Source organism: Scyliorhinus canicula, chromosome 1, assembly GCF_902713615.1.
Source record: "Scyliorhinus canicula chromosome 1, sScyCan1.1, whole genome shotgun sequence".
Taxonomy (NCBI): domain Eukaryota; kingdom Metazoa; phylum Chordata; class Chondrichthyes; order Carcharhiniformes; family Scyliorhinidae; genus Scyliorhinus; species Scyliorhinus canicula.
Genome location: NC_052146.1, coordinates 66291492 through 66317435, shown reverse-complemented (window position 1 = coordinate 66317435; position 25944 = coordinate 66291492). Strand labels below are relative to the sequence as shown.

General features: G+C 43.1%; 1 protein-coding gene across 4 annotated transcripts in view; it reads left to right on the top strand.

Moving 5' to 3' along the window:
• cita (citron rho-interacting serine/threonine kinase a) overlaps positions 1 to 25944 on the top strand; it is a 278500-nt gene that overhangs the window by 106010 nt on the left and 146546 nt on the right. For all 4 annotated transcript variants that reach the window (XM_038792114.1, XM_038792104.1, XM_038792084.1 and 1 more), the window contains exon 14: positions 2628 to 2747. In XM_038792114.1, the coding sequence (XP_038648042.1) occupies positions 2628 to 2747 (120 nt within the window). The remainder of the gene's footprint in view (positions 1 to 2627; positions 2748 to 25944) is intronic.

The following is a 25944-nucleotide window of genomic DNA, read 5'->3' as shown; positions in this document are numbered from 1 at the left end:
AGCTACTAAGACATAAGATAGCGTACTTTATTGGCAATAATGTAACACAATAATCACTCAAAATGTGGGACCAATGCAGTTTTTGTCAATAAAAATTGGTAATTTTTTTTCTTTAAAAACCCTCTAAATAAAGAAACGGTGTATTCGAAGAACTTTGAGAGTGCAAATAGAACCCCAAATAGTCTTCCATCTTTATATTCCTCCATCTTGGAGGAGGAAATAAATGAGTTTGAGGGAAATCAGCAAAGAGAAAGGATTTTGGAAAAAGACGGTAGCTGCTGATACTCATCTTTCAGATTGGTTGGTAAATAAGGTCCTGAGAAACTAGCTCAAATATAGACTTTCATAATTCTGACAATGTATCTAGCAGTCCAGGTGCTCACATGGAATTTGGTCTGTATTTCTACTGTTATCGATTGTGGCAATGCCCTTTCGCATGTGTTAGTGGCTCCAACATGGCATGCCTGGCCATGGAAATCTTGGGACCAGTTAGATGTTCTGCTTGAACTAGGCAGGTTCATGTTACTACAGGATGCTTTTGATTAGCTGGCTGCGAACTGTAATTGGGCATAGGTGTTGGTTCGGAATAACCCTGAAAGCTAATGGGTAGAGTCGTAAAAGCTGCATGAAACTTAACAGTAAGTACCCTTTGCTGGTAAGCTGTGTGGTTTTGGTTGGCTGGCAGTTACTCCATGTATTTGGCGGAAGGTGAGCCTTGTTTTGAGCCTACTTAAACTTTCTGCGGTTGGCTAAGTGAGATATGTGTCCTGTGCACTCCACAAATACTCAAATGGATTGCTTTGTTATTTGTTTTGCCAATTTAATTAGGCTGTCGAGGTGCTTTAAACTAAATATTGTGTGTGGGGAGGGTTCATGAGAGGAGAGCTTTGGAAATTAAAGAGAAAGACAAGGCAAACGTGCTATGGTAGCGATACAGGTAATGGCAACCATGGCTCAACAAGAAGGGACAGAGCATACAAACAGTGCACCAGCAAATATGGTCAGGGGGGAAAATTGCTTTAAGCTAACAGAGGGTGAGAGTTTGAAATGCATTAAAAAAATGTTAAGGTTATAGAAAATTGTATTAATGTGGCTAAAGATGAGCTGAAGGACCGAGTATAACGTTAATGCAGCAGACAACAAGGTCCATGCAGGAAATAGGAGTAAAAAATGAAGTTACTTTATCTGATGCACAGACTATCTGCAGAAAGATAGGTGAACTAGTGGCACAAATAGCCAAGTGGTTTAGATCCGATCACCATTGGACATGGTTACGATCAATATTTCAAAGATGGGCAGAATGGAAAAGGAGGACGGATAGCTTTGATTATAATAAAGGATGACATAAATACATTAGCGAGAAGGAAACCTGGCTCGAGAAGTAGAATCAGTAAGGGCGGAGATTAATTTTAATTATCTTTATTGTCGCAAGTAGGCTTACATTAACACAGCAGTGAAGTTACCATGAAAAGCCCCTAGTTGCCACATTCTGGTGCCTGTCCAGGTACACGGAGGGAGAATTCAGGATATCCAAATTACCTAATAGCACCTCTTTCGGGACTTGTGGAAGGAAAGCCGAGCACCTGGAGGAAATCCACGCAGTCAAGGGGAGAACATGCAGGCTCCGCACAGACAGTGACCCAACCCGGGAATCGAACCCGGAACCGTGGTGCTGTGAAGCAATAGCGCTAACCACTATGCTACCGTGCCGCCCACATTAGGAATAGCATGGGTCAGATAATGCACATGCCAGTAGCTTATCGATCCCTAACAGTTGTTATATTGTTGTACAGGGCAAGAATTTACTGGAGCTTGTAACAATGGCAATGTAATAGCTGTTGGGGTACTTTAATCTTCAAATAGACTGAACCAATCAGATTGGCGAATGTTGGTCTGGAAGGGAGTTTGTAGAATGTTTTTGTGATCTTTTCCTGGAGCAATACGTTGTGGACACAACTAGGATAAAAAGCTATTTTAGATCTAGTATTGTGAACTGAGGCTGTGTTTATTAGTAATGACATAGTAAAAGATTCACCAGGAAATAGTGATCATATTACTAAATTCCACATTGGGTTTGAAATGATGTACTCCAATCATAAACAAAAATCTTAAACGTAAACAAAGCCAATTACGTAGATATGAAGGGAAAGCTTACTTAGGTTGATTGAGTAAAAGACATGGTGGTAAATATTCAGTGGGAAATGTGTAAAGAAACAATTTAAAATGATCAACAAAAATACATTATATTGAAAAGCAAAAGCTCCATGGGAAAGATTCAACCCCCCTTTCCCCCGGTCTTACACCAGAGATTAAAGATAGCATGAGATTAAAAAAGAGGCTTGTAATGTGAAGAATAGTTGTAAGTCTGAGGGTTGGGAGTGTTTTAGAAACAGGCAAAGGACAATCAAAAAGTTGATACATTAAAATAAAATCGAATTGAGTAAACTAAACAGGGATATAAAAATGGGTTGCAAGAGATTTTGAAAAAGAACACCACAAAGTGTGCTTAATTTGTCCCAGAATATTCGATCACTTCTCTGTAGTCATCCAAGTGATTTTAGAACTATGCATCCATGCTTGATGAGTTTTCTTATTGCCTGCCTGATGTTGTGATCCTGATTTTGCAGAGCCTGAAGCGCAGTCTTGAGCAAGCACGTGTGGAAGTATCTCAAGAGGATGACAAAGCACTCCAGCTGCTGCAGGACATTCAGGAACAGAGCCACAGACTGCAAGAGATCAAAGAGCAGGTAACTCAATGAAGAGGAATTGGTCTGAGTTAGATCCTACAATTAGGATTGGAGGAGGCTGTTTGATTCAGTAAGGTGTTCTTCAAGTCACATTCATGTGTGACTGAAAATTTTGAACCTTCACCAAGCTCAGGATTAACTTGCATGTTAACACACGTGCAGCCTTCATTCTGAATAGTTCCTGTGATAGTGTATCAGTTGAGATCACTGCTGTCATACTTCTAGAGCGGGATTCTCTGCTGAAACGGAAAACGCAATTGGACGGTTTCGACGGCGAAATCGTGACGGGCACTGATTTGACACCATATCGCAATTCTCCATCATCTCAACGGTGAGAATACGTTCCGGAACGCATGTACAGTGAACGCCGTTTGGATATCGTTAGCGGACCTGACCCGGTATTCTTTGGGGCCTCCGCGATTCCCCGCCTCCGATGGGCTGAATGTCCGACAGCAAGGTTCACTCGTGCTTTTAAGAATCAGGTGTTGTGGCTGATGAGGGAGAGGGACTGGTATGGAAAGGGTCCAATATCGCCATAATTTGCAGACAGTTGTGCCGCTGGCCTGTGGGGCGGCTTCTGCCAGGGCTTTAGGGGGATGGCGGGGGGTGGCCAGGAGGTGGGCTGTGGGGTCAGGGTGGACTGGCACGGAGCATCATTGCCACAGCCAGAAAGGCTGCCATGCAGCTTTGCATGCCGCTGACTACCCATTGTGAACTTAGGGCCATGGATCGTATAGGTGTACCTCCAGGCCACCCCCGAGGTGCCCTCTGGCCCCAGCTGACCCAACAGCAGGATGGACGCAACCAGTGCCACCGTTCTATGCAATGAGTTTGTGGGGATTGTAAAATGTATATGCGGCTGCAGCTTGTCAGCTTCGAGTGTCAATTGTGAATCTGGCACTGTTTTTGATTGGAAGCGATTGTGTTCCACGTGTCGCCGGTGCTAGCCCCTCCATAGTCGATTAATCAGCCCGGGTTGGGTGCCAGTTATGCTGTTGTGGAACTCGATGAACCCTGTGCCGGCATCAGCGCCTAATCTCAGGACTGGAGAATCCAACCCACAGTCTTATTACAAAATTCATTCATAGGATGTGGGTTTCATTGGCTAGGCCAGCAATTTGTTGCCCATCCCTAAGTGCCTTTTAAGAAGTTGATGATGAGCTGCTGCTTTTGTTTAAAATTTAGAATACCAATTAATTTTTTCCAATTAATGGGCAATTTAGCGTGGCCAATCCACCTACCCTGCACATCTTTAGGTTGTGGGGGCGAAACCCATGCAGACACTGGGAGAATGTGCAAACTCTACACGGACAGTGACCCAGAGCCGGGATCGAACCTGGGACCTCGGCGCCGTGAGGCAGCAGTGGTAACCACTGTGCCACTGTGCTACCCCTTGAGCTGCTGCTTTAAACGACTGCAGTCCATATAGTGTAGGTACACCCACAGTGCTTTAGGGATTCCAGGATTTTGACCCAGCGACAGTGAAGGAATGGCAATGTATCTCCAAGTCAGGACGGTGAGTGGCTTGGAGGGAAACTTCCATGTGTCTGCTGCCCTTGTCCTTGTAACGGCTGTGGGTTTTGAAGGTGTTGCCTGAGGAGCTTTGGTGAATTCCTGCAGTGCATCTTCTAGATTGTGTACACTCTGCATTGGTGGTAGAGGGAGTGAATATTTGCGGTGCCAATCAAGCGGGCTGCTTTGTCCTGGATGGTGTCAAGCTTTTATAAGTGTTGTTGGAGCTGCACTCATCCAAGCAAGGGGAGAGTATTCTATCACACTCCTGTTTTGTGTGTTGTAGATTGTGGAGAGGCTTTGGGAAATCAGGAGTTGAATTACTCGCCGCAGGATTCCTTGCCTCCGATCGGCTCTTGTAGCCTTAGCATTTGTATGAGGCCACCACACAATTCTAATGCTAAAGTTATTTTTCCAAGATTGAAATGAAAGTTTGTCCTAAATACTTCTTCATTTCATTATAGAATTCATACCCTGATATACATTACAAACTGGAGCCTGGGTGAATTAAATAGCATGACCCCATTTAAAACTAAGTTAGTGATCATGATTATTCTTGAATTTTGAATGAATAGTCTATATTTTAATGTAAATCTCCTTTGTCTAATTAATTAACTTGTATCTTATCTTTAAAGCTGAGTGTACACAACAATCTCTTTTATCTAAGGGATGTAGATATTTGATATGTAGCAGTAGTGAGGAGGAAGAATTGAAAGAGTTTAACAGCGCGACAGGACAATTCTGAGGTGTGGGTCATTGTTCGATGGCCTGGGTAGTGTGCTGCAGTTTGACATCAGTGTGGATGGTGACACTGGCTGGAATGTGGGATTGGATTTCTAGATCATAGATCTCACAGTGCAAAAGGAGGTCATTCGGCCCATCTAGTCTGCACCGGCTCGTGGAAACCGCACACCACTTAAGTCCACACCTCCAACCCATCCCCGCAACCCAGTAACCCCACCCAAACTTTTTGGACAGTAAGGGCAATTTAGCATGGCCAATCCACCTAACCTGCACATCTTTGGACTGTGGGAGGAAACCCACGCAGACTGGGAGAACGTACAGACTCCGCACAGACAGTGACCGAAGCCGGGAATCGAACCTGGTACTCTGGAGCTGTGAAGCAACTGTGCTAACCAGTGTGCTACCGTGCTGCCCTAGAGTTACAATGTGAGGGAGAAAGGCAGGGCTAGCATTCAGACAGCTAAACCCTGGGTCCAGCAGCATTGGTATCTAATCCATTTCCAGAAACATTGGTAGATCGCAAAATAATTCAATCGATAAATATGCCTCTTTTAAGTAAGCAAAAGATCATAGTTATGGAAATAAAGTTACTGTTCCAATTGCCATCTACAAACACAAAATCAGATTTCACTGACCGTCCAAGCTCGACTTCACCAGCACATGCCTCAACTCCTCCACTAACTGTGATTTGTCATGTTGGTTGTCCAACATCAAATATTTGGCAAGCACATGCTCAGACAGTTATACAGCTAGACATGTTGGCAATCCCAAAGATCAATCTGTGTTGTAACAACAATCCAGTTCTGGGCCAAAGCTCTTCTTGACTCTTTGTTCCCCATTTCATCCACAGCTTTGTCCCCCCCAAAATCTCTTTACATCTCATTGGACTCTTGAATCATAGAATTTACAGTGCAGAAGGAGGCCATTCGGCCCATCGAGTCTGCACCAGCCCTTGAAAAGAGCTCCCTACTTAAGCCCTCTACCCTATCCCCGTAACCCAGTAACCACACCTACCGTTTTTGCACACTAAGGGGCAATTTATCATGGCCAATCCACCTAACCTGCACATCTTTAGACTATGGGAGGAAACCGGAGCACCTGGAGGAAACCCACGCAGACACTGGGAGAACGTGCAGACTCTGCACAGACAGTGACTCAAGCTGGAAATCGAACCCTGGAGCTGTGACGGGAAAGTGCTAACCACTGTTCTACAGTGCCGCCCATGTGCTACCGTGCTGCCCATTACAACAGCTAGTGTTTACATACTTTATAATCAACTCCTACGGTAATAACAATTAGCGCTATTTAAGGCAGCTGTCTGTGATGAGCATTGGTGTTGTCGGCAGCAGAGACTATAACATCTTTAATATAGAAAATGTTGTTGTTGTGTGCCGCAGAGAAAGTAGTTCAATGAAATAATAGCTAAACATTAAGAAATATGAAGGGTGAACAGCGACTTGGTGAATTGGGTGGGGTTTATGGAATCCCTTGGAGAATGTGATTGAAGGGTTTATGGAGGGAGTTCCAGAGGATGGGAGCTAAGCAGCTTCAAAAAGGGTAAAAGGTCTTAAAACACACGAGCTTGGAACTAAAGAAAGGTTTTGCAGGAAATGTTGTAGGACTGAATGAGGTTACAGAGTTAGGCAGGGTGAAACCATGGAATTATTTGAACACAAAATAGAATTTTAAATTTGAGAATTTTGGAACCAGAATAATTGGTATGTGTAATTTAATGTGGGCAGCAATTTTAGATGAGCTATAAGTCAAGAGGGTGAATATTGGAGAATCTGGCAGGACGGAGTAATTGAGTCTGGAGGTGATAAAGACATGAATGGGAGTTTTAGTAACAGATGATCTGAGGTAGAAATAAATTGCCGATGTGATGAAGGTGAAATTGGACAATGCTCCAATATTATATGGGATTTGAAACTGAACTTGGGAGTTGAATAGAATACCCAAGATAATGAAAAGTTTAATTCAGCATGAAACAGTGGATATGAAAGAGAATGGGGTTAATGATTTAGGTATGGAGCTCATAATGATGGTAGGGGTTATAAAGACAGTGATTTTGGTCTATGGCACAGAGGCAGTGGTCAGGACGTGGGTGATAGATAGAGCTGGATGTCTTCAGCTTGTATGTAGAAGGTGGGTCTGTGCCTTTAGGTGATGCTGCCAAGGGACAGCATGTAAATGAAGACGGTGATGGTGCTGATAATATGTATGTCTTTGGGTTTCTTGGATAAGATTACCTCTGGAAAGGGGAGAAGAGAAGCTATGGAGGGATAAGCATCCTGGGCCACACTGGACATGGGACATGGGGTAAGGTTACTTTTGTGAGAAGGGGGAAGCAGCTAAGCAGGTGGATTTAATTTTGGAGACAAGGAAATACAAGAGCTTGTTGGAGTGAGAGCAGAGACGGTAAATGGGAATAATTTAAGGAAGATGGTAGTGAACAGGGAAAGGATTTTCTTTGCCCTCCAGAATTATCATCTGTAGTGAGCTAAGGTATCAACCCCTGGTACATGCTGGTATCCATAGATTACTTTTTTCCCCTCTACACAGTTCTCCACTTGACTGATTTCTTGGTGGGGTATGATTCTCAGGATACATTGCAATATCCAGTGCCTTCTTCATATCACGTGGAGCAAATCGAATTGCCTGAAGATTGATGTCTGTGATGCTGGGGACCACTGGGGATGGATCATCCACTAGCAAAGGCTACGAGCCCTGACAAAATTCCAGCTACAGTCCTCAAGACCTGTGTTCCAGGACCTGCCCCTAGCCAATTTGTACACAGTACAGGTACAACACTGGCATCTACCCAGCAATGTGGAAAATTGCCTACGTATGTCCTGTACATACCCAACCCTGCCAATTACCGCCCCATAATCTATTCTCTATCTTCAGCAAAGTGATGGAAGGGGTCCTCAACAGAGCTATCAAGTGGCATTTACTCAGCAATAACCTGCTCACGGACGCTCATTTGTGATCTGCCAGGGCCACTACATGGACATAAAAGGCGAACTCCAGTGGTGAGGTGAGAGTCACTGCCATTGACATCAAGGCAGCATTTAATTAATTGTGGCGTCAAGGAGTCCGAGCAAAACTGGAGTAATTAAGAATCTGGAAAACTCTACACTGGTTAGTGTCATACTTGGCACAAAGTAAGATGGTTGCGGTGGTTGGAGTTCCATCATCTCAGCTCCAGGACATCACTGGAGGAGTTCCTCTGGGTCGTGAGTGCGCTAGGCCCAATCATCTTCAGCTGCTTCAATGACCTTCCTTTCATCAGAAGGTGATGTGGAGATGCTGGCGTTGGACTGGAGTGAGCACAATAAGAAGTCTTACAACACCAGGTTAAAGTGGGAATAGTTTGTTTCGAATCACTAGCTTTCGGAGCACAGCTCCTTCCTCAGGTGAATGACCTACTTTCATCAGAAGTGGGGATGTATGCGGATGACTGCATAATCTTCACCATTCACAACTCCTCAGATACTGAAACAGTTCATGTCCAAATGCAGAAAGACCTGGACAATATCCAGGCTTGGGCTGACAAGTGAAAAGTAACAGTTGCGCCACACAAGTGCCAGGCCAATGGCCATCTCCAACAAGCGAGTATTTAACCATCACCCCTTGACATTCACTGGCATTATCATTGCTGAATGCCCCACAATCAACATCCTGGGGGGTTACCATTGACCAGAAACCAAACTGAACTAGCCACAGAAGTACTGTGGCTACTAGATCAGGTCATAGGCTAGGTTTTCTGTGATGAATAACTTGCCTCCTGACCCAAAGACTGTCCACCATCGACAAGGCACAAGTCAGGAGTGTAATGGAATACTGCCTGCTTGCCTGGATGAGTGCAGCTCCAACAACAAGCTCAACACCATCCAGGATAAAACAGCCCACTTGATTGCTGCCCCTTCCACAAACATTCAAACTCTCCTCCACCAATGAACAGTGGCAGCCGAATACCATCTATAAGATGCACGCCAGGAACTCTCCAAGGTTCCTTCGCCAACAACCATCCAGAAGGAGACTAACAACTGTCATCTGGGACACTCTTCCAGTAGGGGTGACTGAATAGTCATCAGTGAGCACCATGTAGCGTTTTCTTTCAAACCTGTTTCCTGTCCATGGCCCATAAGGCCAATTCGATTGCCCTCCTGAAAAAGGTGGCTGATGACTAAGAGGATCACAGCTGGAAAGTTCTTGGCTTGTATTGCTCAGTGGACATTGTAGTGCCATCAGGGAAGCTAAATGGGACATTTTAAACAGAAATGTTTGACATCATATACATCCAGGTAGTATGGGCAGAAATTTCACTTCTGCTCGGAACCCCCCAAAAGGGTATCTGTGAAGCTGAACTGTCTATGGATGGAAGATTACTTCAAGCTGCTTCATTCAACAGCAGAATGAATCATTGCCCTGAAGCTAGGAGTATGGGCTCCTATCGAAGATATAAGTGCTTCACTTTCTCAGTGAAATAAACTGAAATAAACTGATTCACCCGTAGATATTCATATGGGTTAGCTTCACTGATGTCTTCCATAAGTAGACTCATGTCTAACTGCTTGATTTACACATAACAGGGAATTGAATGCTGTCCCCAGGACCACAATTTGTTTATGACTGCCATGGCATTAATTGTACGTGAAAATCTGGATGTGATTTAGGTAATAATTTGATAAAATGGTGCCATGTTCATTATGTGTCTTTGAAGCTTGCTTGATTGACAGTTAGAACATAGAACAGTACAGCACAGAACAGGCCCTTCGGCCCTCGATGTTGTGCCGAACAATGATCACCCCACTTAAACCCACGTAACCCGTATACCCGTAACCCAACAATCCCCCCATTAACCTTACACTATGGGCAATTTAGCATGGCCAATCCACCTAACCCGCACATCTTTGGACTGTGGGAGGAAACCGGAGTTCTGTGTATTGGGTGAACCTCTTGATAACCTGTAATAAATACAAAAAGCTGATATCTGGTTCCAACCTAGTTCCAAATCTTACATGGAGACAGATCATTGCAGTGAGTTAGAACTCAACAAGCATGGAAGATATGCACTTGTCTTTTAAAAAGAATGCTAAAGATTTTATTTTAATCTCTGGAAACAATGCACATTTACTAATTAGAATAAAGTGTTATTATATATGAATATTTACCTGACCCCATCCAGGCTTTTCACACTCCGTGACTGGCTTGACAATTGCAATTGGCTTTAGGAATAACATTCAGTGCCCAATTCATTTTTAAGTTAAAGCATCTGGAGAGACAGGTGAAGTTAACCCATGAGACTGTCGGTCTGCACTTCCACTGGGAAGTTTGAAGTCAAGCATATCTTGCAGATAAAGAATATATAACCTAAACTTCAGGGCAATGATGCAGCCTGACAATAAAATTACACTTTATAATTTGGAGACAATTTGTAGCTTAGCTTTAATATATGTTTTATTCGTGCATTGTTTGAGTATTGGGAGATGACTGGGCAATTTGTTCAATATCTAGTATAACCTATTGGTAAAAAGCTGAACTGTTTGTCTATTTGTTTCCAAGCTTAATGTTTAGTCTTAAAGCACTTTGTCTTAAATTTCTTTGAAGGTGTTTTTTTGTACAACTTTAAAAAAAAAAAGAGCATTTGGAAATGAATTATAACATTTATATCCTGGAGTACTATCTTCCATTTCTTTTCTCGATAAAATAGTCTGTCCAAAATCATATCCAGTTCTGCACTATAGTTTCAAAGTCTCTCTCTCTCTCTCGTGATAGCTTCTGAAACAGTTTACACTTCATAGTATTTGTGAAATGGAAGTTGGAATCTGATAGTCTGCCAAGGAATTAATGTGCTCTCTTGAGAGACGGTGATAATTTGAAAACATCTTCAGCATTCACCGGAATGATACCAAATTCTGAAGGATATATAGTGTAACAATTGCAGTCTTCAATGTTTCTTCACAGAAGGAATCTTTTGGAGTGTTTGCTCATGTCTCATTTTATCAAAAGTAAAATGGCAATCTAATCGTGGCTAACTAATTCCAAATTTTTCACTTTAAGGAAATCTTGTCTTCCCTGATGCTCCGTGTCATTCTTTTGAACCTATTTTATGTAGAATTGTGCTCTGTCTGCTAATTGAACTGATGAGATACTGGTAATTGTAAATTTGATTTGCTACATTCAGGCAGTAAACGATTTTTAAAATGCTTGATTAATGGGGCACATACCTGATCCTGCCCACCTTAAACAAAGATTATATGATTGATGGAATATTGTTCAACTTTATACCTGCAAGTGTAGAAAAACCAACAGGTTGGGCATAAGGAGCAGTTAATGAAATCAAAATCTAGTTCAAGGATTAATCCAGCTTCATCGAGGCTCCTATTGATGCCTTGAGTTGCTATTTGAAGTAAGTGCCACACTCGAATGAAGCAAAATGGTAAAGGAATTACTTCTGAATCCAGGTCATGTCAGTAACAAGTAAGAGATCCACGCACTGACCATTGCAGTACTTTGCTCAATATTGTTCCCCGCTCCTTCCCTCCTTTCCACACTGACATTACATATCACCTTTGTGCACTCTGTTATGTTCCCTACCTTTCATTCAATGTCCAATCAAGTACCACATGTTATTTGGGCTTCCATAGTTCTCTGTGAAATCTCCGAATACATTGAAATTTCAAAATAAGGCGTCCTAATTTTTCCTCAGATGTGTAAAAAATTTACACTTTTTCAGGAATCAAGCTGCATTATGATTTATTAGTTGCTTACTGGTCATTGCTAAATTTCATTCATTTAAAAGGCATGCGTGGGAACTTTTAGATTTCTCTCAACTCTTATGTTGACAAATGTGAGGTTATCCACTTTGGTAGGAATAACAGCAAAAGGAATTATTATTTAAATAATAAAATATTAATGATAAAATATGCTGCTGTGCAGAGGGACCTGGGTGTCTGAGTGCATGTAAACCAAAATGTTGGTTTACAGGTGCAGCAGGTGATTAAGAAGGCGAATGGAGTTTTACCCTTCATTGCCAGGCGGATGGAGTTTAAGACTAGGGAGGTAATGCTGCAACTTGAGGTGTTAGTGAGGCCATATCTGGAGTATTGTGTTCAGTTTTGGTCTCCTTACTTGAGAAAGGACGTACTGGCACTGGAGGGTGTGCAGAGGAGATTCTCGAGGTTAATCCCAGAGTTGAGGGAGTTGGATTACAAGGAGAGGTTAGAACAGGGGTGGGCAAACTTTTCCGAGCAAGGGCCACATTCAGAAATTCACAATTTTAAAGGGCCGCATAGTATATTAAGTAAAATAATTACTTCACCCGGTTATGATTCTGGGCGCCTCATATAGAACATAGAACAGTACAGCACAGAACAGGCCCTTCGGCCCTCGATGTTGCGCCGACCTGTGAAACCCCTCTAAAGGTTGAGTAGACTGGGACTGTACTCGTTGGAATATAGAAGGATGCAGGGGGGGGAATCTTATAGAAACATATAAAATTATGAAAGGGAATAGATAGGATAGAAGCGGGGAGGTTGTTTCCACTGGCAGGAGAAAGCAGAACTAGGGGGCGCAGCTTCAAAATAAAGGGAAGTAGATTAAGGCCTGATCTTAGGTGGAACATCTTCACCCAAAGGGTTGTGAATCTATGGAATTCCGTGCTCAGTGATGCAGTGGAGGCTCCTTTATTAAATGTTTTCAAGATAAATTTTTTGAAGAATAAAGGGTTATGGTGTTCGGGGGGTAAGTGGAGCTGAGTCCACAAAAGTTCAGCTATGATCTCATTGAATGGCAGAGCAGGCTCGAAGGCCCAGATGGCCTACTCCTGCTCCTAGTTCTTATGTTCTACTCCATTTCCCAGCCAATCGACAAGCCTAATGTTTACCACATGATCTGTCACGATATCTTCACAGAAAGAATAAAACCAAGCTCAATTTAAACAGTAGAGAAAAGTGGCAGAATAGGTTAGCAGGCTTTGTCAAAATAGTCTCAACATCTTTGGAGAGATCCAACACTATGACCTCGGAGAAACAAAGAAAAGTGGTATTTTCATATTCAAGGTCGGTGCCAGGTACTGAAAAGCCACAATTTAGTACTCTGCCAGAAAGCAAACATTATACTGCATCTGTTACCTGAACTCAACAAAATCATCAAAAGAAGAATGGATGTCGATTGGCCTGCATTGGAAATCTGGACGAAAGACTGATGAACTTCAACATGCCAGCAAACGACTGTTGCCAAGATTGGTGAAAAAACCATCCTTGTAAAGACGGCTGATCAGAGGTGTGATATAGTAGGTGGTACAAAATGAAAGCTGATAGTGAGATTCAAATGAAATGCGGTCCCCAAAGGGAAATTTCAGAAAGGTGTCCACGTTCATGAGAGAGGATGGATGGCAAAAAAATGAATCAAAGAAGTGTAGAATGTAAGACCAGGAGGACTATGCAAAGAAAAAGGTTTGTACACTCAGAGGCATGTTCAAATCCCACCTTGGCCACGTCGCAGTCCATGATGTGAGATCAATCAGCATCAACCTGGCACTTATTGTTGCCGGTCTTATGAGTGATGTTCAGCCCTTGGATGCAAATAAAAATAAACCGTGCAAGGACAGTATCTGAAGGATGTACAATTTGAATGTTTCAAGGTGACATTCGTTGAAGGTGGAAATATGCGAGCACCCCCGCCAGCAACAGTGTGACATATCCATTTGGAATGAACTAGATCCCAATTTTGTCCAAACAAAAGTCTCTGAAGTGCTGAACAGTATTGAGGACAATTATCTATATAATGTTGATGCTGAAGTTACCAGGACTACCACTGATAATGAAGTTGAAGAAGATTGAAGTTGAAGGTGTACCTGCGAAAGAGACCCGAGGAGTTTGAGTGAAGGCAAGCCTCCAGCAGAGGGCAGCAGAGCAGAGCTACTGATTGGCTGTTCCGGGGAGATTTGCATACGTGCAGTGCGGTCAGCCTAATTTGAAGGTGTACCTGCGAAAGAGACCCGAGGAGTTTGAGTGAAGGCAAGTATCCAGCAGAGCAGAGCTACTGATTGGCTGTTCCGGGGAGATTTGCATACGTGCAGTGCGGTCAGCCTAATTTGAAGGTGGTTTGTGGAGGGGCTGTTGTCAAGTGACAGTTAAACCTGAAACACTTCCTCAGTGTTTCCCCCCCCACCTCCTCCTCTAACCAAAACAAAAACAACCACAGTCGTTGGGAAGTGGGAGCAGGGGCCTGTCGTGAAGGTGAGTGAGTACTTCTAAATTTGCTTACCTTTCAGCGGGAGCAGCCTCTTGATTTTCGGCGGGAGCAGGGGCCTGTCAGGAAGGTGAGTGAGTGCCTTTAAATTTGCTTACCTTTCAGCGGGAGCAGCCTCCGGATTTTCGGTGGGAGCAGGGGCCTGTCAGGAAGGTGAGTGAGTGCCTTTAAATTTACTTGCCTTACAGAGGGAGCGGCCTCCGGATTTTCGGCGGGAGCAGGGGCCTGTCGGGAACGTGAGTGCCTATAACAAGTCAGGCCGTTGCTAAATCCGAGACACTACACTTGCAGTGTCCCCCACCCTTCCACCTCCTCTAACCGAAAGATTTGAGGGAATATCAAGTAAGAAGCTTGCGCAGGTCAAAGAGACACAGCCGGAGTGAGGCACATCCAGAGTGGGAATTGCAACTTGGTAATTTGGTGCAGTGAGGTAATTCGGTGCAGAGTGAGAGAAGGTGCTTTTTCGGAGATGCATTTTGACCCTGGTAAGTGACTGGTAAGTAGTTTTTCTTTTCATTGTCTAATTTATTTATTTTTATTTTGAAATTGTTGTTGTATAAGTTTACCTAAGGTTTAAGACATGGCAGGAGATCCCAGACCCGTGTCATGCTCCTCGTGTGCGATGTGGGAGCTCAGGGACACGTCCACTGTCCCTGGCTCTTTCACGTGCAAGAAGTGTGTTCAGTTGCAGCTCCTGTTAGACCGCTTGACGGCTCTGGAGCTGCGGATGGACTCACTTTGGAGCATCTGCGATGCTGAGGAGGTCGTGGATAGCACGTTTAGCGAGTTGGTCAACCCGCAGGTGAAAATTAATGAGGGAGATAGAAAATGGGTGACCAAAAGAAAGAGCAAGAGTAGGAAGGCAATGCAGGTGTCCCCTGCGGTCATCTCCCTGCAAAACACATATACCGCTTTGGATACTGTTGAGGGAGATGGCTCACCAGGGGAAGGCAGCAGAGGCCAGGTTCATGGCACCGTGGCTGGCTCTGCTGCGCAGCAGGGCAGGAAGAAAAATGGCAGGGCTATAGTGATAGGGGACTCGATCGTAAGGGGAATAGACAGGCGGTTTTGTGGACGCAATCGAGACTCCAGGATGGTATGTTGCCTTCCTGGTGCAAGGATCAAGGATGTCTCGGAGCGGCTGCAGGACATTCTGGGAGGGGAGGGTGAACAGCCAGCTGTTGGTGCACATAGGCACCAACGATATAGGTAAAAAAACAGGATGAGGTCCTACAAGCTGAATTCAGGGAGTTAGGAGTTAATCTAAAAAGTAGGACCTCAAAGGTAGTAATCTCAGGATTGCTACCAGTGCCACGAGCTAGTCAGAGTAGGAATGTTAGGATAGATAGGATGAATGCGTGGCTCGAGAGATGGTGCAAGAGGGAGGGATTCAAATTCCTGGGGCATTGGGACCGGTTCTGGGGGAGGTGGGACCAGTACAAACCGGACGGTCTGCACCTGGGCAGGACGGGAACCGATGTCCTAGGGGGGGTGTTTGCTAGAGCTGTTGGGGAGGGTTTAACTAATGTGGCAGGGGAATGGGAACCGATGCAGGAAGTTGGAAGGTAGTAAAACAGGGACAGAAGCAAAAGGAAGTAAGGGGGAAAGTGCAAGACAAAGAAGACATAGTCAAAAATCAAAAAGGGCGACAGTACAAGGTACAGTGACTGAGGGGAGCTCAGTCAATAGGCCCAGTAATACTAAAAGGAATAAAACGGGAAGTAAAAACATAAATGGTAAGCAACGCGCCAGATTGTTACATGAAGATATGGGTTCAACGACGAGGAAAATTAGGAGAAAAGTGAAGAGGAAATATAACTTAGGAGAGGTTACTGATCGAGGTGTTAAGATTCAAAACAGAGGTATAAAAGCCAACATAAGTGTACTTTACCTGAATGCTCGTAGTATTCGGAATAAAGTAAATGAGTTGATGGCGCAAATTATCGTGAATGACTATGATTTAGTGGCCATTACTGAAACATGGTTAAAGGATGGTCACGACTGGGAGTTAAATATCCGAGGGTATCAAACTATTCGGAAGGACAGAGTGGATGGTAAGGGAGGTGGTGTAGCTCTGTTATTTAAGGATGACATCCGGGCAATAGTTAGGGATGATATCAGTGCTATGGAGGATAAGTTTGAATCCATTTGGGTGGAAATCAGGAATAGTAAGGCGAAAAAGTCACTGATAGGAGTAGTCTATCGGCCACCAAATAGTAACATTATGGTGGGGCAGGCAATAAACAAAGAAATAACTGATGCATGTAGAAATGGTACAGCAGTTATCATGGGGGACTTTAATCTACGTGTCGATTGGTTTAACCAGGTCGTACAAGGCAGCCTTGAGGAGGAGTTTATAGAATGTATCCGCGATAGTTTCCGAGAACAGTATGTAATGGAACCTACGAGGGAACAAGCGGTCCTAGATCTGGTCCTGTGTAATGAGACAGGATTGATTAATGATCTCCTAGTTAGGGATCCTCTCGGAAGGAGCAATCACAATGTGGTGGAATTTAAAATACAGATGCAGGGTGAGAAGGTAAAATCAAATACTAGTGTTTTGTGTTTAAACAAAGGAGATTACAATGGGATGAGAGAAGAACTAGCTAAAGTAGACTGGGAGCAAAGACTTTATGGTGGAACAGTTGAGGAACAGTGGAGAGCCTTCCAAGCGATTTTTCACAGTGCTCAGCAAAGGTTTATACCCACAAAAAGGAAGGACGGTAGAAAGAGGGAAAATCGACCGTGGATATCTAAGGAAATAAGGGAGAGTATCAAATTGAAGGAAAGAGCATACAAAGTGGCAAAGAGTGGCTAAGGTAAATATTGGTCCTTTAGAGGATGAGAAGGAAGTTTTAATAATGGGAGATGAGGAAATGGCTGAGGAACTGAACAGGTTTTTTGGGTCGGTCTTCACAGTGGAAGACACAAATAACATGCCAGTGACTGATAGAAATGAGGTTATGACAGGTGATGACCTTGAGAGGATTGTTATCACTAAGGAGGTAGTGGTGGGCAAGCTAATGAGGCTAAAGGTAGACAAGTCTCCTGGCCCTGATGGAATGCATCCCAGAGTGCTAAAAGAGATGGCTAGGGAAATTGCAGATGCACTAGTGATGATTTACCAAAATTCACTAGACTCTGGGGTGGTCCCGGTGGATTGGAAATTAGCAAACGTGACACCACTGTTTAAAAAAGGAGGTAGGCAGAGAGCAGGAAATTATAGGCCAGTGAGCTTAACTTCGGTAGTAGGGAAGATGCTGGAATCTATCATCAAGGAAGAAATAGCGAGACATCTGGATAGAAACTGTCCCATTGGGCAGACGCAGCATGGGTTCATAAAGGGCAGGCCGTGCCTAACTAATTTAGTGGAATTTTTTGAGGACATTACCAGTACAGTGGATAACGGGGAGCCAATGGATGTGGTATATCTGGATTTCCAGAAAGCTTTTGACAAGGTGCCACACAAAAGGCTGCTGCATAAGATAAAGATGCATGGCATTAAGGGTAAAGTAGTAGCATGGATAGAGGATTGGTTAATTAATAGAATGCAAAGAGTGGGGATTAATGGGTGCTTCTCTGGATGGCGATCAGTAGATAGTGGTGTCCCTCAGGGATCCGTGTTGGGCCCACAATTGTTCACAATCTACATAGATGATTTGGAGTTGGGAACCAAGGGCAATGTGTCCAAGTTTGCAGATGACACGAAGATGAGTGGTAAAGCGAAAAGTGCAGAGGATACTGCAAGTCTGCAGAGGGATTTGGATAGGTTAAGTGAATGGGCTAGGGTCTAGCAGATGGAATACAATGTTGACAAATGTGAGGTTATCCATTTTGGTAGGAATAACAGCAAACGGGATGATTATTTAAATAATAAAATATTAAAGCATGCTGCTGTGCAGAGAGACCTGGGTGTGCTTGTGCATGAGTCATAGAAAGTTGGTTTACAGGTGCAACAGGTGATTAAGAAGGCAAATGGAATTTTCTCCTTCATTGCTAGAGGGATGGAGTTTAAGACTAGGGAGGTTATGCTGCAATTGTATAAGGTGTTAGGCCACACCTGGAGTATTGTGTTCAGTTTTGGTCTCCTTACTTGAGAAAGGACGTACTGGCACTGGAGGGCGTGCAGAGGAGATTCACGAGGTTAATCCCAGAGCTGAAGGGGTTGGATTACGAGGAGAGGTTGAGTAGACTGGGACTGTACTCGTTGGAATTTGGAAGGATATGGGGGGATCTTATCGAAACATTTAAAATTATGAAGGGAATAGATAGGATAGATGCGGGCAGGTTGTTTCCACTGGCAGGTGAAAGCAGAACTAGGGGGCATAGCCTCAAAATAAGGGGAAGTAGATTTAGGACTGAGTTTAGGAGGAACTTCTTCACCCAAAGGGTTGTGAATCTATGGAATTCCTTGCCCAGTGAAGCAGTTGAGGCTCCTTCTTTAAATGTTTTTAAGGTAAAGATAGATAGTTTTTTGAAGAAAAAAGGGATTAAGGGTTATGGTGTTCGGGCCGGAAAATGGAGCTGAGTCCACAAAAGATCAGCCATGATCTCATTGAATGGCAGAGCAGACTCAAGGGGCCAGATGGCCTACTCCTGCTCCTAATTCTTATATTCTTATGTAAGATTCATAGGATAATATACAATCAGGCTACTGGGACAAATTGTTTGGTGATTCACATTGTGATCGGAGTGATTTTGAAGAATTTCATGGTGTTATAGTTAATACATTAAGGTGTATATTTATATGGTGTTGGGTGAAATGTATAATGTTTGTAATGTTATAAAATAAACTTTGGAGAATCAATATGCATTCTTTAGTGTTGCTGGTTTTTACATAATTCCATTTGCCAGTTTTATTTTGGGTCCAAATCAAGCACAGATGCCAATCTTGCAGAAACATAACCCATGTAAAAGTCAACCCCCAAACTTTTATCCTAAAATCGTAAAAATTTGACTTTTACACAAGTAATTTTTTAGAAATCATATAATTTACAGTGCAGGAGGCCAGTCAGCCCATCCGAGTCTGCACGGCCCTTAGAAAGAGCACCCGACGCACCTATTTACAGTTTCACTGTAAATTCCTCCACTGATTTGAAACTTAGTTGTACAATCCATTCTCATCAGCTTTTTATAGTTATAATGCTAGAAAATGATCTATTATAGTACTTTACTACGCTTGTTTCTGGTTTTAAAAAAAAGGGACATGGCCTAATCTCATTCACATAAAAAACAAATGTGAAAGAGTTGGATACAGGTTTTCCAGTGGGAGTTGCAGGCAGTTGGTTCCAGATTGAAGTGAAGGGTCATAATGATAGTATTCTCAGAAATGTCTGCGCTGAACCAAGTACAGAGTAGTTTAGATGTGTCAATGTGTGTTTTGAGGATACTGAGCCATTATAGAGCATAGTCAGGATGGACTTTACTTTAGCTCAGTGTGTACAAATGTCCTTCCAGAGAGAATAAAGATGGCAGTGAAGATGGATTTAAGCTATTGAGAAGTGAGAACTAGGAAGAGAAAATCAGAACTTTCAAAATATGGGGGAAGAAGGAAATGTGTGATAGTGCTGGCAGAAAATTTAACACAAGTTCAGCAAGGTGACACATTAAGCGGTAAGGGAGTTAATGATTTCAGAAACTGAGAAGGAACGGGATTAAACATGCAAGCTGTCTGATGCAAAGAAAATAGGAGCAATAGAAGTATCAAAACATGACAAGAAAATGCATGGTACCAATTGCAGAGACCTGATGAAGATTGGAGCGAATTGTGTCAAAACATAGGATTTTTACAGGATTATTAAGACGAAAAAACTAACAGGGATTATTATAACCGAAGAGAAAATGATGGAAAATCTCAGCAGGTCTGGCAGCATCTGTAGCGAGAGAAAAGAGCTAACGTTTCAAGTTCAGGTGACGCTTTGTCAAAGTGCATTATTATAAATCAAAAACAAATACATGAATGGGACAGAAGACAGAAATCACCAAGCACACATGGTTCCTGCATCAAATGGAACTGGGGACATATATTAGTTATAAACCTGCAAGCTCATTTATCAATAACAGTAAATACCCTTTTGATTTGTTTTAGTGTTTCCCTCTCCTCTCAAAATCTCACCATTCTCTTTTTCTTTTGTTATAGTAGTGAGTTTGAGAAGATTATTATGTATTGAAACTATATCTTTTGGTTTATAAGATTATTGTACTTTCGAGCTGTAGCTGCAAATGAAGGAGGCATTTGACTCTGTGTTGGCGTCTACCTGACAGTAAGCCCGGACGTTTTAATTGTTGGAGATCAAAGGAACTCTTAAATGAAAGGGAGGTGCAAGGTATTTATCCTTGAAGACAATGACAACAGTTTCTAAGTCTGTAATGAGTATCCCTTAGTTTCCTGAAGTCCAAGAAAGGTGTAAACATCTGTGCTGTAAACGATTTCTTTGCTCCTAAGATGAAAGGGAGTTGGGACTAAAAATAACTGTTTAACTTTGTATCTAAGTTGAAATGCTATTATGTTTCCCTTTGTCACTTAGAGCGTAAGGAGGCCATTTTGAGATCAGATTGCAGGCTTCCCTATAAACTCCCACAATATTTCGTTCTGGCATGGTTGGTAGTTTGGTCTGGTGTGGCTTAAGGCCATCTGAGAGGTAGAGAACATGAGATGGAAACAGCTGGCTAATAATAATAATCTTCATTATTGTCACAAGTAGGCTTACATTAACACTGCAATGAAGTTACTGTGAAAATCCCCAAGTGGCCACACTCCAACGTCTGTTCGGGTACACAGGGAGATTTCAAAATGTCCAATTCACCAAACAGTACATCTTTCGGGACTTGCGGGAGGAAATTGGAGCACCCGGACGAAACCCATGCGGACACTGGGAGAACGTGCAGACTCCGCCCAGACAGTGACTCAAGCCGGGAATCGAATCTGGGACCCTGGGGCTGTGAAGCAACAGTGCCAACCACTGTGCTACCGTGCTAGCACCTACAATTGAGAAAATGCAAATCGAGGCTGGGAGCTCCTTCTCCGATCAAAGCCAAGCTTGTGAGAAATTAAAAGACTGGAAGATTTGCCTGACTAATTTAAAATAAACTCCAGCAACAGGCTTTTTGTTGATAAAAAAAATGAAAGAAGGTTATTTATTGTTGCACACTTGCTCCAGGTATTTAAAATTCAACCTCTCAATCTTTTTGACGAAGAGTCAACCAGACTTGAAACGTTAGCTTGGTTTTCTCGCCACAGATGCTCTGAGACTTGCTGAGATTTTGCACCATTTACTGTTTTTTCTCTCAATCACTCATACACGCAAAGATTAGATACAGCTGAAGTTAAAGCCGTAATGAGAACAACGGAATTTCTAACTCCGTCTCTGTCGGTGCTGGCCTAATGTCTTCTTAGTTGAGGTGATACTTTAATTAAAGTGAAGTGCTTTTAGAAATAGAGATTGTCATGAAGCTGTGGTAGATGATTTGCCAGTATATTGATTCTCAGGTGGACTTGGAAGCTGGAACAAGCTGGGGCAATACTTTGGCTGCATTAGGAGACTTACAGCAATGATGATTTGGCTGTTTCAGATGTTTCTCCGTTGCATTGCTTTGTTTGGGGCATTTTAAACTGCAGTCTCTGAATGTTAGCTTCAGTTACACGACTGCAGGGTGAATACTTTTGGGGTCCAGGCCACCATGATCGAATCACAGTTGACGATGGTCAAATATGCAAATATATATCTGCCCCAGCTTGAGCGCAAATATTCTCCTTTGTTCACAATGGCATGTATTAAATCCCATATTCCTCAAACGTTGGTTCTTTCCTGAACAATGAAATGTCTAAATTTCACTGGTGGCTGCAAAGGTCCCTTATTCAAGTCCACGTTTAACTAAATATTGGTTTAGGAATTGAAAGCAGTCCACAGTTTAAGCATGATCTTACAGTCCGTAATATCCAATATCCTCATGCTTGTACCAAGCGTGACAATAACCCGCATAGTGAGAAAGAGTACTGAGATTAAAGGTCACCTGACTGGGAAAGTAAAAAGGAAGAATTCCATTGGAAAACAGGAGCAACTTTGAATTGTTTGTGATGAGATCTGTAATTCTGTGGAGAGTGCAATGTGTGACAACAAAAAAAAGGAGCCGTTTATTTGGATAGTATAAAGAATCAATTGCGTACAAAAGAAAATAGTGTTCAGCCGAAAGTGGCCTTTTTAATCAGTTGATGGAGTAAAAGGTTTAATATGTGAAACCCTGTGTGTCGCCCTTTCGACTATTAACTAAACATTTGATTTTCTCTTTAAAATTTATTGGTCCCTATGGAGATTGTAACATATTGTATCAATTGCTTCTCTCTGCTCATCTGTTTTTTTTGTTAAGTCTTTGCTTGTTTTTAAGACCGTTATTTTTCTATTTTTCAATATACATTCCTCCATACTTAACAGGTGTTTTGTCAGTATTATCTCTCGGCAGTCAATTGTGGAAAGGATGTGATCTAATTTTTAATATGAGGTGTGGTCTCCAAGCTTGGGTGTCAGCAATCTGAGCTTGTTCAACCCTTTTCAACTAATTGGCAGAAAGGGATATCATCATTTTTATTGGCTGTAGTGTTGTCTCCAAGCAGAACTGAAAATAAAGGTGTTGCAGTATTGCATTAGCTGCAGCTTCTAATTTGTGCAGTCCTACAGTGCTTTACTTACATTTTGAATTACCAGTTACTATAGTAACAAACTTATGCACAAGTAACTTATGCAGTTACTATAGTAACAAACTTAGCAACACCAAAACAGACATTTGAACCAGCTAAATGAAATATTGGAAAATTGTATTGTACAATGATGCCTAAAAATATTGAATATTTATTGGTGGTAACTATTTTTAATGTCTGGAATAGCTGAGGGTCTGCTTTTTGTTTGCAGCGTAAATCTAGGAAAAGTGCTAAAGATTTATTTCTTTTATGCGATCTCGGTGTTGCTGATCCATCCTCAATTGCCTTAAAGAAGGTGGTTATGATTTTCCTTCTTGAGCCTTTGCAGTCCATGTGGTGAAGGTACTTGCATAGGTGGAGGGAGTTCCAAGGTTTGACCCTGCAACAATGAAAGAATACCGATTTTGGCGCCAAATAAGGATGGTATGTGACTTGGAGGGAAACTTGGACATGGTGGTGACTTTTCTTCTTCATGGTAGAGGTCGTGGGTTCCAGGAGGTTCTAGCAAAGGAGCTTTGGCACATTACTGCAGGTGCATCTTCCAGGTGGTACACACTATGGAATGCCAATGGTGCAGGAGTGCATGTTTATGGTGTTGGATAGGGTGCCAATTATACGGTTTACTTTGTTCTAGATGGTGTCGGGATTCTTGAATGTTGTTGGAGCTGCACTATCCAGGCAAGTGTAGGGTACTCCATCACATTCCTGACTTGTGCTTTGTAGAAATATTCGGCCCTCCAAGCCTGCTCCGGCATTCTTTATGATCATGACTGATCATAATAGCCTAATCCCACTTTCCCCTCCATATACTATTTGTAGATAGTGGAAAGGCTTTGGGGAGTCCAGAGATGAGTCTTGTGCCGCAGAATACCTCACCGCTGAACTGCTGTTTTGGTCACAGTATTTGGGTGCCTGGTTGAGTAAGTTATTGGACAGTGATGCCCTCCAGAATTTTATTGGTAACACACTAAACGTCAAATTGGAGCTGGTTAGACACTCTCTTGTTGGAGCTTGACACTTGTGTGGCACAAGTGTTATTTGCCACCTATCAGCCCAATGCTGAATGATGTCCAGGTTTTGCTACATGCAAGCCTGGACTGCATCCGTATTTGAAGAGTTGTCAAAGGAACTGAACACTGTACCACCAACAGCAAACAGATCTATTTCTGATCTTATGATGGAAGGAAGTTCATTGATGAAGCAGCTGGGACATTACCCTGGGAATTCGTGCAGCGATCATCTTGGACTGAGATGATTGGCATCCAATAACCACAACCATCTTCCTTTTATGCAACCACTGGGCATGATGCCCTTTATTCCAATTGCCCTCCATTTTAATAGGACTCCCTACTGCTTTGATATGAAAGGTAATCACTCTCTTGCGTCGCTTGAAAATTAGCTTTTTGTCCACATTTGAATAAAGGCTGCAAAGATCTGGAGCCAAGTGGTCCAAGTTGAAGCCAAACTGAACATTGGTGAACAGGTTAATGCTGAGGAGGAGGTACTGCTTGATAGCATTCAACCACAACTTGCACATTTTGCTGATGTTTGAGAGTAGACTCCAGATCAGATTGGGTCTGCTTTTTGTGGACCTGGCATAGCTGGGCAATTTTCCACATTGTCGGGTAGATGCTAAGGGTGCGGCTAGTTTGAAAACACAAGTCTTCAGTACTACAGCCGGGATGTTGCTAAGGTTCATGGCCTTTCCTGTATCTATTTCATTAAACAGTTTCTTAATACCACGTGAAGTGAATCGAATAATCTCAACATTGGCATCTGTGATGGTGGAGACCTCTGGAGAAGGCCAAGATGGATTATCCATTTCTGGCTGAAGATGTTTCGGCCCTGCCGAGGCTGCACTTGCCTACATCTCGTACTGAGGTGCTCAGCTCGCCAGTGCAGAAAGAGATTGGGATGCCATTTTAAAATGGAGCCTCGATCTCTCAACTCCCCAATGCGAGCCCTCCTCACCCCACCTCAAGGGCAGGGCATGCCCCAGGCCAGATCCATGGCATTGGCAAGATGCTGCCTGGGCATCTTGATACTGCCAGGCTGGCACCCTGGCAGGACCATGGTGCCCAGGTGGCATCAGTGCCAGAGTACCACTCTGCCCAGAGGTCGACTATGCCGGGGGCCTCCGATTGCCTGGGTGACTCTCTTTCCTCCCCCCGACCCCTCCCAAACCAAAGTGCCGTTCCTCCTGGTCCACATTTGTGGACACGAGTGCTAAAGGGTGACCAGCAGGGTCTCCGAGGCGAGGGGATTCGATCCTATGTGGTGGGTCGATCTGGCGGAGACATATTCAAGTGAGGCTAACTACTCACTTAAATATGCAAATCTGGATCCCACCCCTGGATGTGATCCAGATCACAACAGCTCGTGAGATCCTGTTAGATCTCACGAGGCATAGCAAACCAGATAATTGTTGGGAGAGATGTCTCGTGAGATTTACCGGCCACGTTTCCTCCTGGGTCAGGCATGCCGTGAGGTCTCACCTCCTTGTCTGTTGCACTGATGTGCTGGGCACTCGCATCATTCAGGATGGGTTATTTTTGGAGCCTTTTCCTCTGGTTTATTGTTGAATTGTCCACCACCATTCGTGACTGGATGTGACAGGACTGCAGAGCTTTGATCTGATTCATTGGTTGTGGAATCATTCAGCTCTGCCTGTCGCATGCTGCTTCTGTTGTCTAGCATGTGCGTAGTCCTGTTTTGTAGCTTCAATTTTAGGTATGCCTTTGCAGCTTTACATATCCTCATTTAGCCAGGGTTAGTCCTCAAGCATGATTATGATGGTGGAGTGAGAGAAATGCCAGGCCATGAGGTTACAAATTTTGGTTGAGACGCACAGAAGGAGACTATTCAGTATGTCAAGCACTGGCTGTCTGTAGTCACAATTTGGTGACCTGCCCTTCCCCATAACCATGATTTTCTTTATCTTCAGGTTCTTATCCAATTCCCGTTCGAGATCGGACATTGAATCTG